Source organism: Chelonoidis abingdonii, chromosome 23 (genome assembly GCF_003597395.2).
Source record: "Chelonoidis abingdonii isolate Lonesome George chromosome 23, CheloAbing_2.0, whole genome shotgun sequence".
In the NCBI taxonomy this organism is placed as follows: Eukaryota; Metazoa; Chordata; order Testudines; family Testudinidae; genus Chelonoidis; species Chelonoidis abingdonii.
In genome coordinates this window covers 9,239,341-9,258,232 of record NC_133791.1, presented here as the reverse complement: position 1 = coordinate 9,258,232, position 18,892 = coordinate 9,239,341, and the positions used below count along the sequence as shown (strand labels likewise).

At 47.5% G+C, this 18,892-nt stretch overlaps 1 protein-coding gene across 1 annotated transcript in view; it reads left to right on the top strand.

The window, feature by feature from the left end:
* Positions 1–18,892, top strand: part of PLEKHN1 (pleckstrin homology domain containing N1) — a 42,314-nt gene that overhangs the window by 7,122 nt on the left and 16,300 nt on the right. The window contains exons 3-8 of the mRNA XM_032779960.2: positions 6,058–6,204; positions 6,959–7,039; positions 8,704–8,791; positions 14,650–14,774; positions 17,689–17,838; positions 18,618–18,698. Of these exons, the coding sequence (XP_032635851.1) occupies positions 6,058–6,204; positions 6,959–7,039; positions 8,704–8,791; positions 14,650–14,774; positions 17,689–17,838; positions 18,618–18,698 (672 nt within the window). The remainder of the gene's footprint in view (positions 1–6,057; positions 6,205–6,958; positions 7,040–8,703; positions 8,792–14,649; positions 14,775–17,688; positions 17,839–18,617; positions 18,699–18,892) is intronic.

Here is an 18,892-nt window from a genome sequence, read left to right as displayed (position 1 = left end):
GATGGGAAAGATTTGACAGCATTACGAAGAGTTCTTGTTCCTTGTGCAGAGTGAGATCTCCTGAGCTGGGATTACACAGCATCCTTCTCTAAAACTGGGGACAAAGGAAATCACAGATGGGCAAAATAGATGAGGTAACATCTCGCTCTCCCCATGGTCTCCTTTGTGGCCAGAGCAGGATGTTTGCTGGTGCTTTGTGCAGTCTGACCCACTATATGAGTGTGTGTGGTGTGACCTACTGGTTAAACACTGGATTGGGATTTAGGAGACCTGGGTTCTGTTCATGTCTCTGTCATTGGCCTGCTGGGTGACCTTGGGCAAGTCACCGCCCCTTGGTGCCTCAGTTTCCCCACCTGTAAAATGGGGCTTACAATACCACCTGCCTTTGTAAAGCGCTTTGAGATCTATTGATGACAAGTGCTAGATAAGATCTAGACATTGCTATTTTTACTGCGTGAGGTGCTTTACAAACACACAGCGCTCGCCTGCACTAGGCAAGTTCTCCCCAGGGATAGCCTGAGTGCTGAGTGTTCTGTTCACTCATGTGTCCACACAAACACCTCACTCACATGCAGTGGTGGCTATAGCACCCGTTTGCTGGCACAACTGCAGTGGGAGGGGCATAGGGCAGACCTGATGTAAACTTCCCTTGGGAGCCATTAACTTGACCTATCTGGAGTGTGGGTGCAGTGATAATAAGATACACCAAGGACTATGTCATCCTAGCTATGCTGAGGCGGTGGTGGATGTACATCCTGGCTACAGATGGGTGCAGGGGATGAAGCCTCCATCTCATTTAGATACAGGCAGGGAGTGGAGCGCAGGGTGCAATCAGAGTTAGGGTCTGAGGTTGGATTAAATGGTGCCAAACATTCTTCTGGTGCTTTCGTGAGTTTTTGGATCTAAACTCTCATGAGTCCAGCCCTTCCTTGAATCCTCAGTCTCTTCTGAGTGGTCCATTAGTTACTTCACTTTTGGTTTTATACAGACTCCTCAGCAAAGGGCACCCAGGCAAAGTCCAGGGCTCCCGCCAGCTACATGTTCAAAAAAACAGAAAAACACCAGGAGAGACCAGGTAAAAATTGACCAAAGCAGCCCAAGGCCATCCCACCTGACTACACAGCAGCAGCTGATCATCAACTCATGTGATTAATGCAACTTGAAAAACGCACTTCCCTGTTAGACAGAAAGCCCACTCAGTCCTTGGCTGATACCCACACAAACAAATCAGCCCCTTTCTGGGTTTTGATCCAGCCTAGAACCAAACGGTGTGGGTCCGGATGCTGGAATTTTAGTCTGACCTTTTCATTCATAGTCAGTTGGCTCAATCACTGCAGTTTTAGCAGTCTTCTAATTGCCCCTCATCACAACTTTTCTTCTCTCTCTTGTTTTGGGCTCATGCTGACTGTGCCCACGGCCAATCTTTTTTACTATGCCCGCGTTGCAGCTCTGTTGAGGGTAGCAGTGGCTGGGGTGCTAACAGAGGAGCAGGCCTAGGGAACACAATGATTTGAACACAGGCCTGCTTTACACACACTTTTCATTCCAGCTCAACTAGTTCAGTTATTAGTGTGATGATTCCTGCCCCCCGCCCCAAAACAGTAATACAACCCCTCATGTGGCTGAAGTTATACCATTATAAATGTATATCTCATTCCCCTTCAGGAACTCCTATAATGGTATAAGCACCTTTTATACGGATATAATTGTGTCCACACTGGTGATGGTTGTAGCATTTAACTAGACTGGTACCAATAAAGCGCTCCCACATTGGTGTCTTAAAGAATGCACTGATTGGCCATGGGAAATGCCAAGTCGCTTCCTAATGTTAGAAATTGTTTAAATGGGATTCCAGATTGTTATGCTGCCATGTTGTTGCTGGCTATATATATTATATACAATTCAATAGCAGGGCGGCTTCTTGAAAGGAGCCCAAAAAGGTATGAAATATAATTCTCCACTAAGCACCGACCTTCCACGACCGTTTGCCACTCTCATCCATTAACCTGCCGTTGATCCCGATGGAATGGAAGGACGTACCTAGGACTTGTGGCTGCACAGCTGGTGCCTTGTACCTGGGTGTGCTGGGACCTCCAGCAGAAGGGCAAGCAATTAAAGGGACACTGCTTACAATTCCTAGATTTAATCATCCTAGCTTGTTGGTGCTATTCCAAGTGACACCCCTAGGCGATTCAAACAGAAATACATTCAAAAATCCAACTCACTTCTTACTCTGAACAATTTCTCTCCCTGTGGTCCCCAACCTGCCAGGAAATCTGTGCCAGTGGAACACAGCACCTGTGCAGCGTCTCACTGAAGTTAACAGGGCTCGGTGTAGAACAGGAGGGCCCATGTCAGTTTCACTTTATGGTCAGCATCTGTTTCTAGTATAACTTTCTGTTTCTGGGATTAGAAAAGGTTCAGAGAAGGGCAACTAAAATGATTAGGGGTTTGGAATGGGTCTCATATGAAGAGAGATTAAAGAGGCTAGGACTTTTCATCTTGGAAAGAAGAGATTAAAGGGGGATATGACAGAGGTATATAAAATCATGAGTGATGTAAAGAAAGTGAATAAGGAAAAGTTATTTACTTGTTCCCATAATATAAGAACTAGGGGCCACCAAATGAAATTAGTGGGCAGCAGGTTTAAAACAAATAAAAGGAAGTTCTTCACACAGCACACAGTCAACTTATGGAACTCCTCGCCTGAGGAGGTTGTGATGGTTAGGACTATAACAGGGTTTAAAAGAGAACTGGATAAATTCATGGTGGTTAAGTCAATTAATGGCTGTTAGCCAGGATGGGCAGGGATACTGTTCCTAGCCTCTGTTTGTCAGAGGGTGGAGATGGACAGTAGGAGAGAGATCACTTGATCATTACCTGTTAGGTTCATTCCCTCTGGGGCACCTGGCACTGGCCATTGTCAGTAGACAGGATACTGGTCTGGATGGACCTTTGGTCTGACCCAGTATGGCCGTTATTATGTTCTTAGTCAATTTCTGTTTCTAGATCTCATGTGCTGGCACAAGACTGCAATGTTGGTTAGGCAGCTGGGACCACTGCTTCTCACACTGTTCACAATCATCTCATGTGTTACTTTGTGCTCCCTCCCCCCCGCTGTGTTTTCTCTCTCCTCTTATCCCATGATTGTAAGCTTTCTCGGACAGGGGCTTTTTTTTTGGTTCTGCATTTACACAACACCTAGCACGGGGGGCCCTGGGCTTACTGGGCACTACCAGAATACGGATCATATCTCAAAAGAGTAACATTTGGATGGCAAACACTGGACGGGGAATTTCTAGATGAAAAAGCAAATGAACAACTGAATGTGGTGGAAGTAAATGCAGAAATGAATGGGATAATTTATGTTGGTTTTAAGTTATTTTTACAGGGTTTTTTTTACTGAAATTTGGAGCCAAATTCAACGTGTCCATGCCCCTGTGAGAGCTCTTGTGTTTTAACACACCTCAGGACACCATGCATGCTGAACAGCTTTGTTATCATCAGCCTGTATTCTTTATTGCTTCCCCGACTGGCAGCTGATCAGTCAGCCCTCCACCGAGGCCTGTAGCAAATATTTAATCTTTCTTCTGCACTTAATTGCCTCTCGGTGAGCTCATTAATTGGCAGTTAGCAGGTTCCCACCTCCAGTCACATGTTCTCTGACACTGCACACAGATGCTGATTAGTCTGCAGATGGTTGGAAACCAGAGGAAAACATTCTGATGAAGCCCTCTGGGGCGCTGGGGGATTTTACTTGGGCCTGACAAAAAGTAATTATCTAGATTCAATTAAGCTGTGAAAGGAACTCCCAGCTTTTGCAGATAAAGGACTCCAAAAATCATTAGCAGCCTGTCACTGGTTAACCAGTTCCTCTCTCTAACCTGAGACCTGTTGATGCCTTTAAAATGGCTAGTCCAGCGAATCTCTTCCTGATGGGTGAGCTCACCTAGGAGGCAGAAGAATAGGTCTGGTTAGTGGCTGCAGCTCTTCGTTTATCATGGGGCTTTTGCAGCTGTCTCCTTGGCACCAAGCATTTCAAATGGGCACATGTAGACTCGTCGGGTTCTCCATCAGCTCTGAGAAAGCGCTGGCTGTTTGGGCTGCTCTGTATGTACGGGGCTGTCGGTTTGTCACTTGACCCCCCCCACCCCCGCATCTATCTGCAGCGCCTGCGTCTGGATTTGTTGTTCCTGGAAACGCTGCTCTGGAAAGAAAGATTTTCTGACACTTAAGCCTTAAATCCGGCCCCCCTGCCCTGCCCCATCATCTAAATTCTGTCATGTGTTTGGTAGCCCTGCCACCTGGGGATGGGAGTGCAGCTGGATGACCTCCCTGCTTGGCAAGCACATGATACAAACCCTATCGTGGCCTCCTCATAAAGCAGATTTCCCTTCCAGCTGAGCTGGGACATGGACATCTCAAAGAGCAAATTCTTATGCTCACCTGATCACAGGCTATGGGCAGGCTCGATTGGGTGCTCGTGCATCTTCTGGACTTTTAGAACAAAGGAGATTTGGGATGGAGGAAGGAAGCCATCTCCATTCCCCTCCGCCCCATGCTTCCAGATAATCCATAAAGGCAAGGCAAGCCTTGGTGTACACAGCCCTTGTAGGACACAGGGGGTCTCATGCCCCCCACGCAGCCTCTCCCTGGCCTTCTCTGTATGCAACACAATTGCAATGGTTCATCCAGGACTCAAGCACAAGCCGACTGAAGGCATCAGAATGTGAGTTTAAGTGAGGGTGGAGAGGGTTCAGAAGATCCTCCAGTGATGGGCACCAGAACAGAATAGTGTGTGAACCTCACAGCCCAGCTCATTGCACAACAGGAGAAATTTCCGTACACCTGGGACTCAGGAAGTGATGCAAACAGCATCCCCTGAGATTGCTAGACCATGCCTTTATGTCTGTCTCTTCTCAGCCCTCTGGCTCCCACTGGCTTCTCCTAACCTTCTCCAGAGGATGCATCACAATGGCCTTTACGGAGGGCAACTTCAGCCAGGAGATTCAACCTTGAATTTTTTGAGCCACCAGGAGCTCCCTAGAATAAACCATTTCTGGAGGAACCCTCTTTTCCACTCCTTCCACCATGTTCCGTTAGGCCAAGTTCATTTGGGGCCTGATCCAATGGCCATTGCCAATGGACAGGATCCCATTACCTTCAGCGGGCATTATGGCCAACATGCATTCTGCTCCTTGAGCTATATCCGTAGTTGTCAAGCTGTGCTCTGTGGAGGTGGTACACACACAGCCTGCTTTCGACCCAATGCACTGGGCAGCTGAGCAATGCTTGTGGCTATTAGCAGGAGCCCAGTCTCTCTCTCTATCTTTTTTGTTTTAATCGACTTCTCCCCATGTCTGCATCCTGCATGGCTCTTTTTGTGCCTTTCTGGTGTGGATTGGACGGGGAGCAGACACGCAATGGGAGGGAATTAAGCTCCAAGGTGTTCTGGGAGAGATTAGAGCAGGGGAAGCCGCAGAGAACACGGATAGGTGTGGTAGCATAGGGCTGACCCCAATAAATGTGACTCCCTATGTCCAGATAGCTATTAGCAGCTCTAAACAGCACGGATTTAAAAACACAGTAGGAGGGGGATGTAATCGATCAGCAGGGAGAGGTGGGTAGGAGGAAGCCCTGGCAGAGCTAAACCAAAGAAACTGCACAGAGGTTTATAAACTAAGACCACTCAGCTGTGCACAGCTTGGGTCACTCGTTGTCCAAGTGAACTGGGTTAGGGCCACATTAAACCAATCAGCTTGGTAAGCGGAGCGTGACTGCAAAGTTGAGAGGCCTAAAATTTATAACTTGTTTCTACCAACCAGATGATCCGAGTTTGTTTTAAAATATCTCCCTGGATGGTGAGGGAACCAAGTCTTGCAGCAGTAATAAAATCCCAGCTCCCAGGCTGGCATGGAGACCAAACAACAAACAGCCTAGCCAGGGCACTCACCCAGGACCCCTTTCTAAAGAAAGGCAGCTCTGCTAACGTCTCTTGCAGATGTTGATGGGCCCCACCAGCACTCAGCTCTGTGATTATTTTTTCCCTTGGTACAGAATATCACGAACCAGGAAAATCAAAAGGAAAACTTGGACCAGCGGTTTCCCAGCCTGTTCAAGAAAGGGCGGAGGAAGACAGTTGTAAGAAATCTGGGGAAAATTATCTATTACTCCAAGGTCAAATTTAAATTCCAGCACTGCCAGGTAAGCCCTGGTGCATCTGGATGCATACAGCGTAACTGCACGGGTCTATTCCCCTGGTAACGGAGAGGAGATAGAGCCGATCGATCTCAGTAGAGAAAAAGATTGTCTGAAAAGTAACCTAATTCTCCTCCCAGGGATGGATCAAATGTGGCCTGAAATAATGATAAACATGGTGCTTTCAGCTCCCTCACATCAGCTGTGATGCTACCCTACTGAAATCACGGCAAGTTTTGCCATTGATTTCAATGGGAGCAGGATCAGCCTATATTTCTGAGGGTTGGTTGTGGGGCTTGGAGTGGCGGAATGCCAGGGGTTCCCTTCCACAACACAAACGTCATTCATTTGTGAAGGAAGGGTTGGCATCTTGGGAGCCCTTTGAAGTATTTAGGGACTTGAGGCTGCTGACCCATGTGGCCCTGCCTTAACTTACCACTGTTGGGCCCGGGAATAGAGGGGAGCTCCAGGATAGGAGGATATCAGGAAGGTCTTATCCTCTAGCCTGTGGGATGCTGTGGAGGTGGTTTTGTTCCCATACCGTGCACAGGTAACTTAGGGCTCAGTTGCTTCCACCAGGTCTGAGAATTTGGCCTTGCTTTCATGGTTAGCAGCTATGCCTGGAAACAGAAGGGTCTTTCCTTTGGTTACTGACATAAATGGTTGTTCGGCCCATTATCCAGTAAACCCCCCAGAGCAGAGTGAAGTCTGGGGAGTGTGTCTCCCCTTAGGAAAACCTCACCGTGTCCTTTTCCCACAGGAGGTGAACGACTGCTACCTGGAACTGTTCCAGTCCTACCTGTACTTTCAGTCTGTTGGCTCAAATGGACTGACCTATCAGGTAACGTGTCTCTGCACAGCCATGAAAGGACAGGACTGGCGCAACCCATTAGGTGACCTAGGCAGTTGCCTAGGGCACTAACATTGGGGGTGGGGGTGGCACGGTTGTCAGCGGTATTTTGGGGGCAGGACCTTCTGCCGCCAAGGGCGCCAAAAGGCTGCCAGCACTCCTGGGCAGGTATCAGTCAAGAGGCAACATGGTCTATTAGCACCCTGGACTGGGAGTCAGGAGATCTGGGTTCTGTTCCTGGACCTGCCACATGACCTCAGCCAAGCCATGTCCCTCAGTTTCCCCTCCCACCCTTTGTCTGTCTGGTCCATGCAGACTGAAAGCTCTTCAGTCCAGGGCCTCTCTCTTGCTGTGTTTGTACAGCACCCAGCACACCTGGGGCCTGAAGATGCTACTGTAATGGAAATAAATAAAAATAATTCTTACGCACCCAACTAAGTGGCCAGACTTGCAGAAATGCTGAACGCGCAGAAAGTCCCGTTGGCCTTAACGAGAGCTGTAGTGTGCACAGCACTTTTGAAAATCAAAGAACTTATTTGGGTGCCTGGATATGGTTTTATGAGCTTAACTGTAGCACCTTTAAAAAAAAACAAAAAAACAAAAAGTCTTGGCCTTCAAGCACCAGGAACAAGAGAGAAGCAGGGGGAGGGGAAGGTATGAGGAGGATTCTTGAAGTCAGCCTTGCAAAATGGTGATGAAAACTTACCCCAGGCACCAAATCTATTTACCCATCTTTTACTGTGATGCTGCTGATAAGGAAAAAACAAAGGAGATTTTGTATGTCCTTCCAAAACAAAGCACTCCTCATCCTCAGCAAGTAAAATTGTGCAAGGCTGTTTTGCAGATGTTTGCAGAATCCAGACCCTTCTGAAATGATTTATTGCCTTCTAAGTCACTTGAGGTAAATTCATTATGACAAGGCAACCTTTTGAGTCACCCAGCAAACCGGCCTTCAAGTGTGAAGACACATTGTCAAGATAGAAACCGTATTTGAAAATCCTTTGTCTCTGTTACTAACAGTCCCTCACACTAATACGGAGAGAATTAGAAAAGAATTAATGCATCAGTATTGACACCTAGATATTATGGTGGTCAGTGCTCGGTACAGCTTTGATTTAGAGAGGTATTTTAAGTACATGCCTAACTATGAGCACTTGGGCTGAATTCACACTTGTCACCATTATGCTGTTTGTTTACATTTTGCAAACAGCTCTGTTTGGACATTGAAACTAGCCTGGTCAATTTTCCTTTGTATTTATAGTCAGTTTCACTTTCTGATTCTTTTGCACTGGCCCAGCACTGTTTTGTTTGGGTTTCCATGACTGCAGAGGAACATTTGAAAACAACAAGATCCTGTTCTCATTGATGGTAAGGACGAAGGATGAAATCTTGACCCCACTGAAGTAAATGGGAGTTGACTAAGGTCTGATGCTCGTTTATACTTCGGTCCCTTTACAGTGGAACGAGGCGTTATTTTAGAGTAAAGAGAATCAGGCCCCAAAATATTTCCCTTCAGAGGAGGTTTGGCAAGCTAACAGTCTGAGCTCAAACTGCCTGATGGTGCCTCTCTGAAGACGTCGGATCCTTTTGGAAGGAGGGCTTTGGCACCAGAAGCCAAGCTGCCGAGGTAATAATGGTGCATTCTGCTTATGCAGGGGCTGCTGCCGCTGAAAGAGCTGAGCGTGTGTGAAACCGAAAAGGCAAAGAGCACAGAGCGGGAGGAACATGCGTTCCGCATTACAGGTTAGTGCTGCTTTGTTTGCTCTGGCTTGAGGAGAGAATGAAGCCTGAGTTGGTCGTGATGTGGCCATGCTTTGTGGGAAGCCCCATCCCAAGGGGAAGGGTGCTTCAGAGAATAGGGTTTGAACCGCATAGTGTTAACCTTATTATGACCCTTTTTTGACAGCCAATCTTCCCCATTGCCCTCTGCTCTCAAACCTCCCTTCTAGGACAATGTCCAGAACTGCAAGGAAAGAGCCTAGAGGTAGAGTGGTCTTGTGGTTAAGGCTGACTGGGGCCCAAAGATGCGGATTCCGTTCCCAGTCCTGTGTGATTCCGGGCAAGTCACTCAGTTTCTTCATGCCTTGGGGTGCCCAGTTTCATCCTGACACAAGGATAAGTGTGCTCCCATTGGCTGTGTGGTTTGTTTCAACTATAAGCTCTTAAAGGCAGGGACTGTCTCCTACTATGTGTATGTACAGCACCTTGCACAGCAGGGCCAATCGAGGCCCCTCTCATATAGAAAACTAATAACAATAGCAATGAGAGAGGCTCTTTATCCTCAGTCGGTAGCATCAGAACTGCCCTATCAGGACTGGATAGCCATCAATCAACTGCCCTTCAACCAAAGTCCTCTCTTTTTTGAATTTTATTCTGAGTCATCTCGCATTATAAAAGGCTTCCTGGGATAACAAACCTGCTTTCCCAGCAGCTGAAGGCTCACTGGGGCTTAGTCATTGCTGAATTACAGCAGTCCAGAGCCACCAAGAGCGGTAGGCAGAGGTAACTAACAACCCCATAAAGATACTGAGCTAGCAAAGCTAATTTGTGCACGGTGCTTGGGGTCTACGTGCTTAGGTGAGCCAGGCTGGAAAATGAGTCATAAAACCACCCCATCGTAAAAACATTTTTTTTTACCTAAATCAGAGGGGCATCTGGTTAGGCCATAGCTCCCCACAAGAGACTGCTGAGCTGTAACTGTTCCATTATACCAGATTCCCTAAACCCTTTTGGCCAGTCTCTCAGGGGCTGGAGATCTGTGCACCTGTGCATCTTGGAGCTCAAGATACATCCCCAATAGGGAGTATTCCTGCCGGATTTCAAACACCCGCAAATGCTGTAGGTAGGGAAGCTGGACTCAAGCTTTGTGACGCTGTTGTCCCGCTCAAAAAAGGAGGTTGACAAAGCAGCAGGGAAGCAGAGGAATTCAGATACAAATCCTGAATCCAATCCCTGCTGTGCCTGGCTATCAGCGCATCCCACGAACACACATGACAGTGGTCTCCCTGATGTAGAGCAAGGCCGCTGTTCCATGTTTGATGCTACTTGTTCAATGTGACTGGCCCCTGGGGGAGGCTGGAACATCAGCTCACACTGCAGGGAAAAGGTCTGCCACCTTTAGCAGCTCAAGAAATAGCTTCTGAGGTTTGCAAAACCTCCCACGCCCCCAAGGCTGCTATATTCCAAATGGCAAACCAAGATATCCTGGGAACTCTTTGCCGGGTCAAAGCCTCATGGTTCTGCATTTCCTGTGCAGTAGTTCTCTTCCCCCACCCACTGCCAGTGCCCCAGTGCTCAGGTACCAATTCATCTGCATGTGCGGCAAAACTGCCTTTATGTCTCTGCTCCCGTTTGGGCCAGTGTGAGTCTGACTCCACAGCGAGCGGCAACCCATGGGAGTGAGACTCAAAGCCCAGGTCAACTGACTCCGTCTCTATGGTGACAAAAAGAGCAGGTTCTGAGACTCACCTCCCTGGGCCACCATGTGCCTTGTGAGATGTTCAAACCACATTTAGACGCGCAGTCCTCCAGAGATTCAGGTCAAAGATGTTGCATGAAACCGGGACATAATTTGCAGTGAGGAATTTTAATACATTGATGCAATAATATATTGTTCTAAGCAAACTATGTGGTGTGCTTATCCTGCTGCCTAGGCGTGGCTCTGATCTAGCACACAAAGGCTGAGAAAGATCCCCTGGCTGGAAGTTGAAGCGAGACAATTTCAGAGTAGAAATAAGACGCACGTCTTTAACAGTGATGGTCATTAGCCACTGGAACAGCTTAGCAAAGGCTGTGTGGTGGGTTCTCCATTGCAGGCAATTTTTAAACCAAGCTGGGATGTGTTTCTAAAAGATCTGCTCTGGTTCCAACAGGAATTAACTCCAGGAAGTCCTACAGCCTGTGCTACGCTGTAGGTGATCACAGGCTTCCTTCTGGCCTTAGAATCTATGAATCGTTACATCATTGTTGCTCCCCTGATCTTTTTTTTTTGTATCCATTGTGACAAAGTTCCTCCTCTACCTTGGTGGGTCCTGTGCTTATTGGCAGATTTGTTCACCGCAGTGATCTTCCCCACAGTCTGGGTCAACTTCTCCTGTGTCTGATCAGGAGTTGGGAGGTTTGGGGGGAACCCAGGCCTGCCCTCTACTCCGGGTTCCAGCCCAGGGCCCTGTGGATTGCAGCTGTCTATAGTGCCTCCTGTAACAGCTGCACGACAGCTACAACTCCCTGGGCTACTTCCCCAGGCCTCCTCCAAACACCCTATTTATCCTCACCACAGGACCTTCCTCCTGGTGTCTGATAACACTTGTACTCCTTAGTCCTCCAGCAGCTCTCACTCTCAGCTCCTTGCACCTATTGCTCCCAGCTCCTCACACACTCTTCCTCTCCTCTGGCTCCTCCTCACCTGAGTGGAGTGAGCTCTTTTTTGAACCCAGGTGCCCTAATTAGTCTGCCTTGATTGGCTGCAGGTGATCTAATCAACCTGTCTGCCTTAATTGGTTCTAGCAGGTTCCTGATTACTCTAGTGCAGCCCCTGCCCTGGTCACTCAGGGAACAGAAAACTACTCATCTAGTGACCAGTATATTTGCCCTCTACCAGACTCCTGTACCACACTGGCCTGGGTCTGTCACACCATCTGTTGACTCTCGTCTTCTACTTGGACTGGAAGCTATGTGGCGCAGGGACCTTCTCTTTGTTCTGAGTGGCCAGTACCTTGCAGGAAGGGGCCCCAATCCATTACTGGGACCCCTAAGCACTACCATAATATGCATACATATAGAAGGGGGTGGGGACAGGAAGAAATAGTGATACTTAGTGCTTTGAAAATGGAAAGAACTGTACAAACATGCACTCAGGAATCCTCACCTCCCTCTGTGAGCCCATTAAGTATTATTCCCCTTCTAGAGAGGGAGAAATGGAAGCACAGAGAGGATAAGTGACATGCCCAAGGTTACACAGGGAATCAGTGGCAAAGCTGGGGAAAGGACCTCTGGTTCTTAACTCTTAGTCCAGGGCTTTAGTCACAAGACCATCCCCTGCTGAAAGCCAGTGACTTTGACAGGGTCCTATGAATTCCTGTGCCTCTCCTGTGCAATTCTGCACCCTCTGCCGGCAACTGCATAATTATTGGTATCATCATCGGACGCTGCCAGCCAGTAGTGGAGACACCATGTAAGAACGGAGCTCTCTGATGTACACAGAAGTCCTCTAGTGTCTCTGATCTCTGACAGGCTTCTAAGAACGAGAGGGCTGGCAGCCAGCATTGGGTTCCTAACCCAGAGTGTATCTCTGCTTGACACTTTCACCCTTGCACGTGCTCCTCCCCCCAATAATTTCCACTCTTGGTTTCTTAGTGCAGCAAGAGGTGGTCTGGTAATAAATCTGTCATACCTAGAAAAGCACCATATGCCACAATGGCTTGCATCAGTGTCCTTCAGCCTATGGGCCCCGCCACGATAGTGCCAGGGGAGAGCCAGAGGATGTGGAACAGAAGAGAGGAACTCGGGGGCTGGGAAAGGTTCATAAATCTGGATGCACCCTGACTCCAGAGCAGACGTACTCTTGGGGTGCCGGGAATGCAGAAGGTGACTCCTTGAGCTACCGCCCCCCATTCCCTGCTCTAGTGTCACAGCCACCCAAGTAGCTGGTCACAGGAGCTCAGAGTATGTCCCACGGCTTCTGGCTGAGACATTAATTTCTTTTCTCTTTTTTTCTACCTTTGAGGCTTAGCTTGGATGTGGCAACAAAAACAGCCACTGGCTAGCCTTTGAGAAAGGAATAAAAACAAACCCAGAGGGAGGTCAAGGGTCATGCTCTATTCATGGAGCAGGGTACTGGGCATCTGGTGAGGTACTTGTGTTGCACCTCTACCACAGAGTCTGAACACATCAGGCATTAACATATTTATCCCCATAACATGCCTGGGAGGGAGCGCAGTGCTATTAGCCCCACTTTACAGATCGGGAAACTGAGGCACCGAGGCTGAGTGACTTGCCACAAGGTGAAACAGGGAATCCAGTGACTCTCATTTCAGTGCCAGATACTCTAGGTTCTATTCCTGTCCCAGACACATTATGTCACATGATTAATATCAGAAAACCTAGTCAGATTGAGGTCCCTATTGTACTAGTTGCTGTGTAAACTCACATAATTATGAGGGAGTTCCTGCCCTAAAGAACTTGTAGTCTAAAGGAGTACATCACTTAACCGCTCTGTGCCTTAATATCCTCATCTGTATAATGGACATAGTGGCACTTTTTCTGGCTTACAGGGGTGTTGAGAGGCTTAATTAATTAATGCTTGTAAAACAGGTTGGGATTCTGAGATGAAAGATTCCACCGAAGGGCAAAGTATCACCCTGATGAGGATGATTTTTTATGATGGCATATTGTGAATTTGCTTATCTCAGTGTTCCCCAACTGTGCAGATGCTAAAATCAAAATCTTATTTACAGTGCATCTAATACAGTTTTAATGGGAGGCATCTAGTTAATTATTAATCGTGGCGAACATTACACAGCCAGCCGGAAGTGGTTAATTTACATCACTAGGGTCTTATCATAGTGACTGGTAAGAGGTGAGAGAGGCTTCTGGTATGCACACTAAGCAAATGACAGCTTGAAATCTTAAAATCAGCAGTGGCTAGCGTCGTTCCATCCAGCAAGGCTATGTCTGAGAGCAGTTATACACGGTCTGGCACACATTTTATTTGGTAACACAATAAGCAAGCACCTTGGTAGAGCTACTGTAGTCATATATGTGAATTTACGACAAAAAGGTGAAAGTGACAAATACATAACAAATGGTTTAACAGTAATATGCTATTTGGTGAATTTGTGAACATGTTGCCTGGATTGGTGCAATTGTGTATTTGCCTTTAATGGCAATTGAAACATGGCTCAGATTTATGCAGGGTTTTTAAAAATTCAGCAGCGAGCAGTGACAGTTGCCACAACAGAGGAAATCCCAACTGCTTTCATTAAGGGAACGCTTTAAGATTGTTTTAAAAAATACTATGAAAATGTTTATTCTTTTACCTATAATATTTACATAGGAAATTACATCAAAAATTGGACTGACTTTGCCCTATTGTTTGTTTTAATATTTGTGAGTACAGCTTAGAAGATTGTGAAAATAGTCTCTTACATCTCCCTTTTGGTTCTAGCCTTTTCTAGTCAATTTCTCATGCACTAGCACATTGCTGCAGTGTTTGGGTTGCAGAGGAATTTTAAAAACACTTTTCTGGACTGGATTTTTGTATGAAATAAAAACATTTGCAGCGATCTCAAGTTTCACAAAAGCTGTGTTTTTATACTACCGACATTTGGGATCGAATTCTCCCTGACAGGGCCCCTTTAAGAACTATATTAGCAAGCTGGAAAACTCTCCTCTTACAACATTCTCCCAGCAACATGAGACCTTAGACTCAGCCAATGACAAGTATTACATCATCAGAACAACCTCTCATTGGCTGAGCACAGTACACTATTGCCTAGCAACCAGGGGGAGCTGATTAACCCTTTGGTGCTGCATGCTGTGCCATGGTAGCACTTAGCATTTTGCTGTATGTACTCAGATCATCTTCTGCCTTGGGTCCCTAGGTCCCCTGCTGAACCCCCTTATCGTGTACTGCCCCAGCGAGTCAGAGCTCAAGCGATGGCTTTATCACCTGGAGAAACAGATCCACCTGAATGGGGGGAACCTGGACGGGTCCTTCCTATCTCAGGTTAGTGACGTGGTGGGCCATGGTCCGGAACAGGATGATCTCAGGCTTTCAATCGGTTGTTCTTAACCTTCTGCGTACCTTGGCCCTGCTTTAAGGGACACTCAGAGCCCATCTTTCTCTGTGTCCCAGAATCCTTTGTGCCACCATGATGCAGTGGTTTACTCCTGATATCTCGAGACCCGGGTTAAGCGGCTGAGCACTTCACCTCAAATTCCCCTCCCTGGATGCAACCATTTCCGTTGGCTAGTGTAAACTATTAATTGCAAGTGCCAAAGACTGCTGATATGCAGGACGCTTGGGCTTCAGTTGCGGTTCTGATCTCATTCTCCATGGGCCAGCAGGAGCTGGAAGCATGGGGTAGCAGGAGGGAAAGCAAGATGCCTTGCCTCGCTCAGTAGTAACCCCTTCTGGTATTATGGAGCAGTGCCCAACCAGGTTTGGAAGAGAATACTGGCTTGGAATGATGATGACAGATAACTTTGCCCTGCTACAGCACCTTCCGTTTGAGGACTTCCAAGCACCTTGCATGCATTTATTTAAGCCTCTCAATGCCCTCATGAGCCAGCTGATTATTATCCTCACCATTTCACAGAGGGGCAAGCTGAGGCACCAACGCGGTTAGGTAATTCTCCCAAGGTCACACAGTCAGGCAGGGGCAGAGCCAGAGATGGAACTCAAGAGTCCTCCTTGATCTCACTTAACACTTGTAGCGACCAGGTAAGGAGAGCTAAAGTAGAAAGAAGGGAAGTCATCAAAGATTGGGGAAGGAGAGGAAATGGTACTGTTGTCCGATTCCTTTCCAGTTGCAAGGGAAAGCCTTGCTCCATCAGGTTTAGCAGTCTGAGCTGGGTGGCCCTGGGCTGCACTCACAGCTAGATGTCATGTGTGCCTGAGAGATAAAATGCGTAATGCCAACTGGCTGTTCCCACAACTACCTGTCCAACTGGAGGCCCCTTCAAAGGCCTTCACCTAGAAACTCTTTCTGGGCAAAATCTCTCCTGCCCCAAACTACCAGCACAGCCACCCTTTGCAGTTTGCTCCCAGCATGAATCATCGGGCCTGGTACGCGGAAGAGCAAGGCTGTCTGGCAGGAGCAGTGTGACAGGCCAACCACTCATAATTTCCAGTCTGCCTCTCACAGCTGAGCGCTCGCTGCTGCAAATGGGAAAAGCCAGCAATGATTTCCACAGCCATCAAACATCTCTCAGCTGACTGAGGGGAGCAGCCCCCGCCACTAGGAGCAGACAGGAAATCAGCCGTCAGCTGAGAGAACCTGCCTAACGAGTCCGTGGGCTGTGCTGTCAGTCAGGGGTTGCTGCAGTCTGGGATTTTATTAGGCAGGGACCTGTTGCTATTGTAAAAATAGGCTTTGGAAAGGCATGTAGATTTTCATCTGTCAGCGCCGCTGCTAATCAAGCCTTTTACGTACAAATGGTCATTAATCCTGAGGCCTGTAGCACAGCTCCAGTTTACACATTTGGGGCGGGGGAGGACCAGAGAGGTGACACAGTGGCAAAGGCGGGTACAGATTCCCAGTCACCTGCGCTAATCATTAGCTGACACTGCCTCGTAAGTAACATTCATCAATGCAGCATGGGCGCAGTGGCTGTAGCTAATGTCCCTCCTTCTACCCTGTGACTATTATTGCCTGCATCCCTTATTGCCGGCCTCAGTGGCCTTTTGTTGGACTATTGTTCTTTATTATTCTTTAGCTAGTGCCATAGATAAACATGGATCCTTACAACAGATAAAATGTCCCAAACACGTAACAGTAGATCTGTTAATAACAGGTCAGAGCATAGCTCTGGTTTCCTTTATTCTGATTTGTTAATGAACTTGTATAATAAGCTTAAGTCCATGGACAATATATGGTCTCCACCTTCTCTTCTGCTTCCTCCCCTTTATGCTGTCATTGCCAAAGCATCCCAGGATAACCACACAAACAACTTGCATGAGGGCAGTGTTGTCACTTGAGAACTCTTTGTACTGCAGAAAAAAACCAGGACATTCACGTTTGCTTTTTTTGGGGTGGCCTACATATAGGAGGCGATCCTCAGAGCGAACCTGAAGTTTCTGTGATAAAGGACCCAAGAATCTATTATTGGAAATTGAAATAAGTTTGGGGGACTTCTGGGGTGTGTGTGTGTGTTTTAATTTTGGAACTTCCTTTTTCTACACCTCTGAGTTCTTGAGCTTTTGCATGTGTAGGGTCCTGTAAAAGGATGTATTGGTGGGTGTGTTTAATGGAAGAAAACAGGAATGAACTGTCATGATGGAGAAACCTCTAGAAGTTCAGAGGTTTGGCTTCAGCTTGAATAAACACCCTAAACCATGGATGCTCCTGCATATTTCCCAAATTTGCAAAACCTTTCGAAGGAAGAGGGTGGTTAGGAAACAGGACTAAAGTCAATAGCTGCGCTTTCTTCCTGGCTCTGTTACTGACCCTGTGTGGGATGCTAGGCCAATCACTTCCTCTCTCTCAGCATGCGTCCAGCGCTTTTCATACATAGTTCTCCAAGGCTGTTCCAATCCCATTTTACAGACAAGGAAACTCCAGCAGATTATTAATTGTGGGATGGAACTCTTATTTTCACACCAGGTTTTTACTCTTTCCTGCTTCCAGCCAAGCTTGAAATATATCCTGAGACCAGCTTGTCTCCTAGTTAAACTCTCCCACTCTCAGCAATAGTCCTGCAATGCAAATATGATAAGTGATGGAGAAGAAAACAGTTAATGGAATTTTCCAGACCTTAAAACGTGGTTTAGTTTAGCTTCCAGTTGAATTTGGGGAAGGGGGGCAGCAGTCAGAGGAGAGGCTTTAGGGCTTGAGAAGGCTTTCATGTGATTACGCTTGGTTTTTCCGTTCTTTCCATCTGGTTCTCATGTGCCTGCTCATTGTTCCCTATTTCCTTAGAACGACTGGAAGCAGAACTCCATAGGGAAAGAGGAACTGAGGTGGTCTGTGCAGAACACGCCTGTCCAAGAATGGAGAGGGACCCAACGGGAGTCCCTAGGTGATGTCCTCTGCGTCTCTAAAGTGAAGCTGCAGCATTTGCCTTTCCAGGTAAGATCCTGAATAAATGAAGTGACTTGCTATTGCCCTGGAAAAGTTAATAGATCCAGTAACAGGAAAAAAAATCTGTCTGTACAATGAGAATCCAATAGGGGGCACCGTTTTCTTCAGCCCTCCTCCTCTTCACACCAGCAGGCTCCTCCCACTCAGACCCCTTCTCATGCTTGTCCTAGTTACTAAAGCAAATCTTCCACCCTGCATCCCCCAGCCTTAGCACCGCAGGCAAGGAAGTGTCTGCGTGTCCCCCGGGCTGGCTGTGAATCAACACGAGAGCCACTGGGCACAGCTAGAGAGCAGCACCGGACCCGTCGAGGTGCCAGGTGTGTTGTGGTGTGCAAATCCATGACTTGTGTGTGTGTTGAAAGAAAGGGAAAGCAATAGCTTGATTCATATACTAAAAGAAATGTCAACCCTCCCCCCACTCACCAAATTCCTTGGAAGGAAAAATCATGGACCCCTGATCCTGCAAACACTTCAGTGTGTGCTTAACTTTGCACACAAGAGCAGCAGTTGCACTCAGTGGCATGACCCGGGTGTAAAGTTAAGCATGTGTGTAAGTGTTGACAGAGTCAAGGCAGAATTTTGGAGCCAGCTGGAATCTTGTCTAGAAGCTGGACTTCCGGCTATTGTAGAAGAATACGGGCACCTATACTTCACGGACCTAGACCCTGACCATGGAAAGAATGCAAAGCCTCTCATTGAGGTCCGTACGCTTTGGATCAGGTCCCAGTGCAGCTTCTGATGCTAACTCTTCCCCTGGGGTCCCTCAGGAGCAGCACGACAGGCTTTTGATCCTGTACCCGTCCACGCTGGTGATCGTCTCCGAAGAGCGCCATGGCCTCTACTTTAAGGTTTGTGCATTTTCAAGTCCTTTCTCTCCCCCAAATTCCCTTCACTCATTTAGACTCCCTCTGCGCTTCATTGCTTTCTCTCCATTTGCTGCAACCCTGTTCTGTGACCAGTAAGCCAACACTGTGCACAAGGATGTTGTAAGGTATCTTCCCGTGAGAACCACCTTGCAAATGTCCAGGGGTGAGGGTGTCCA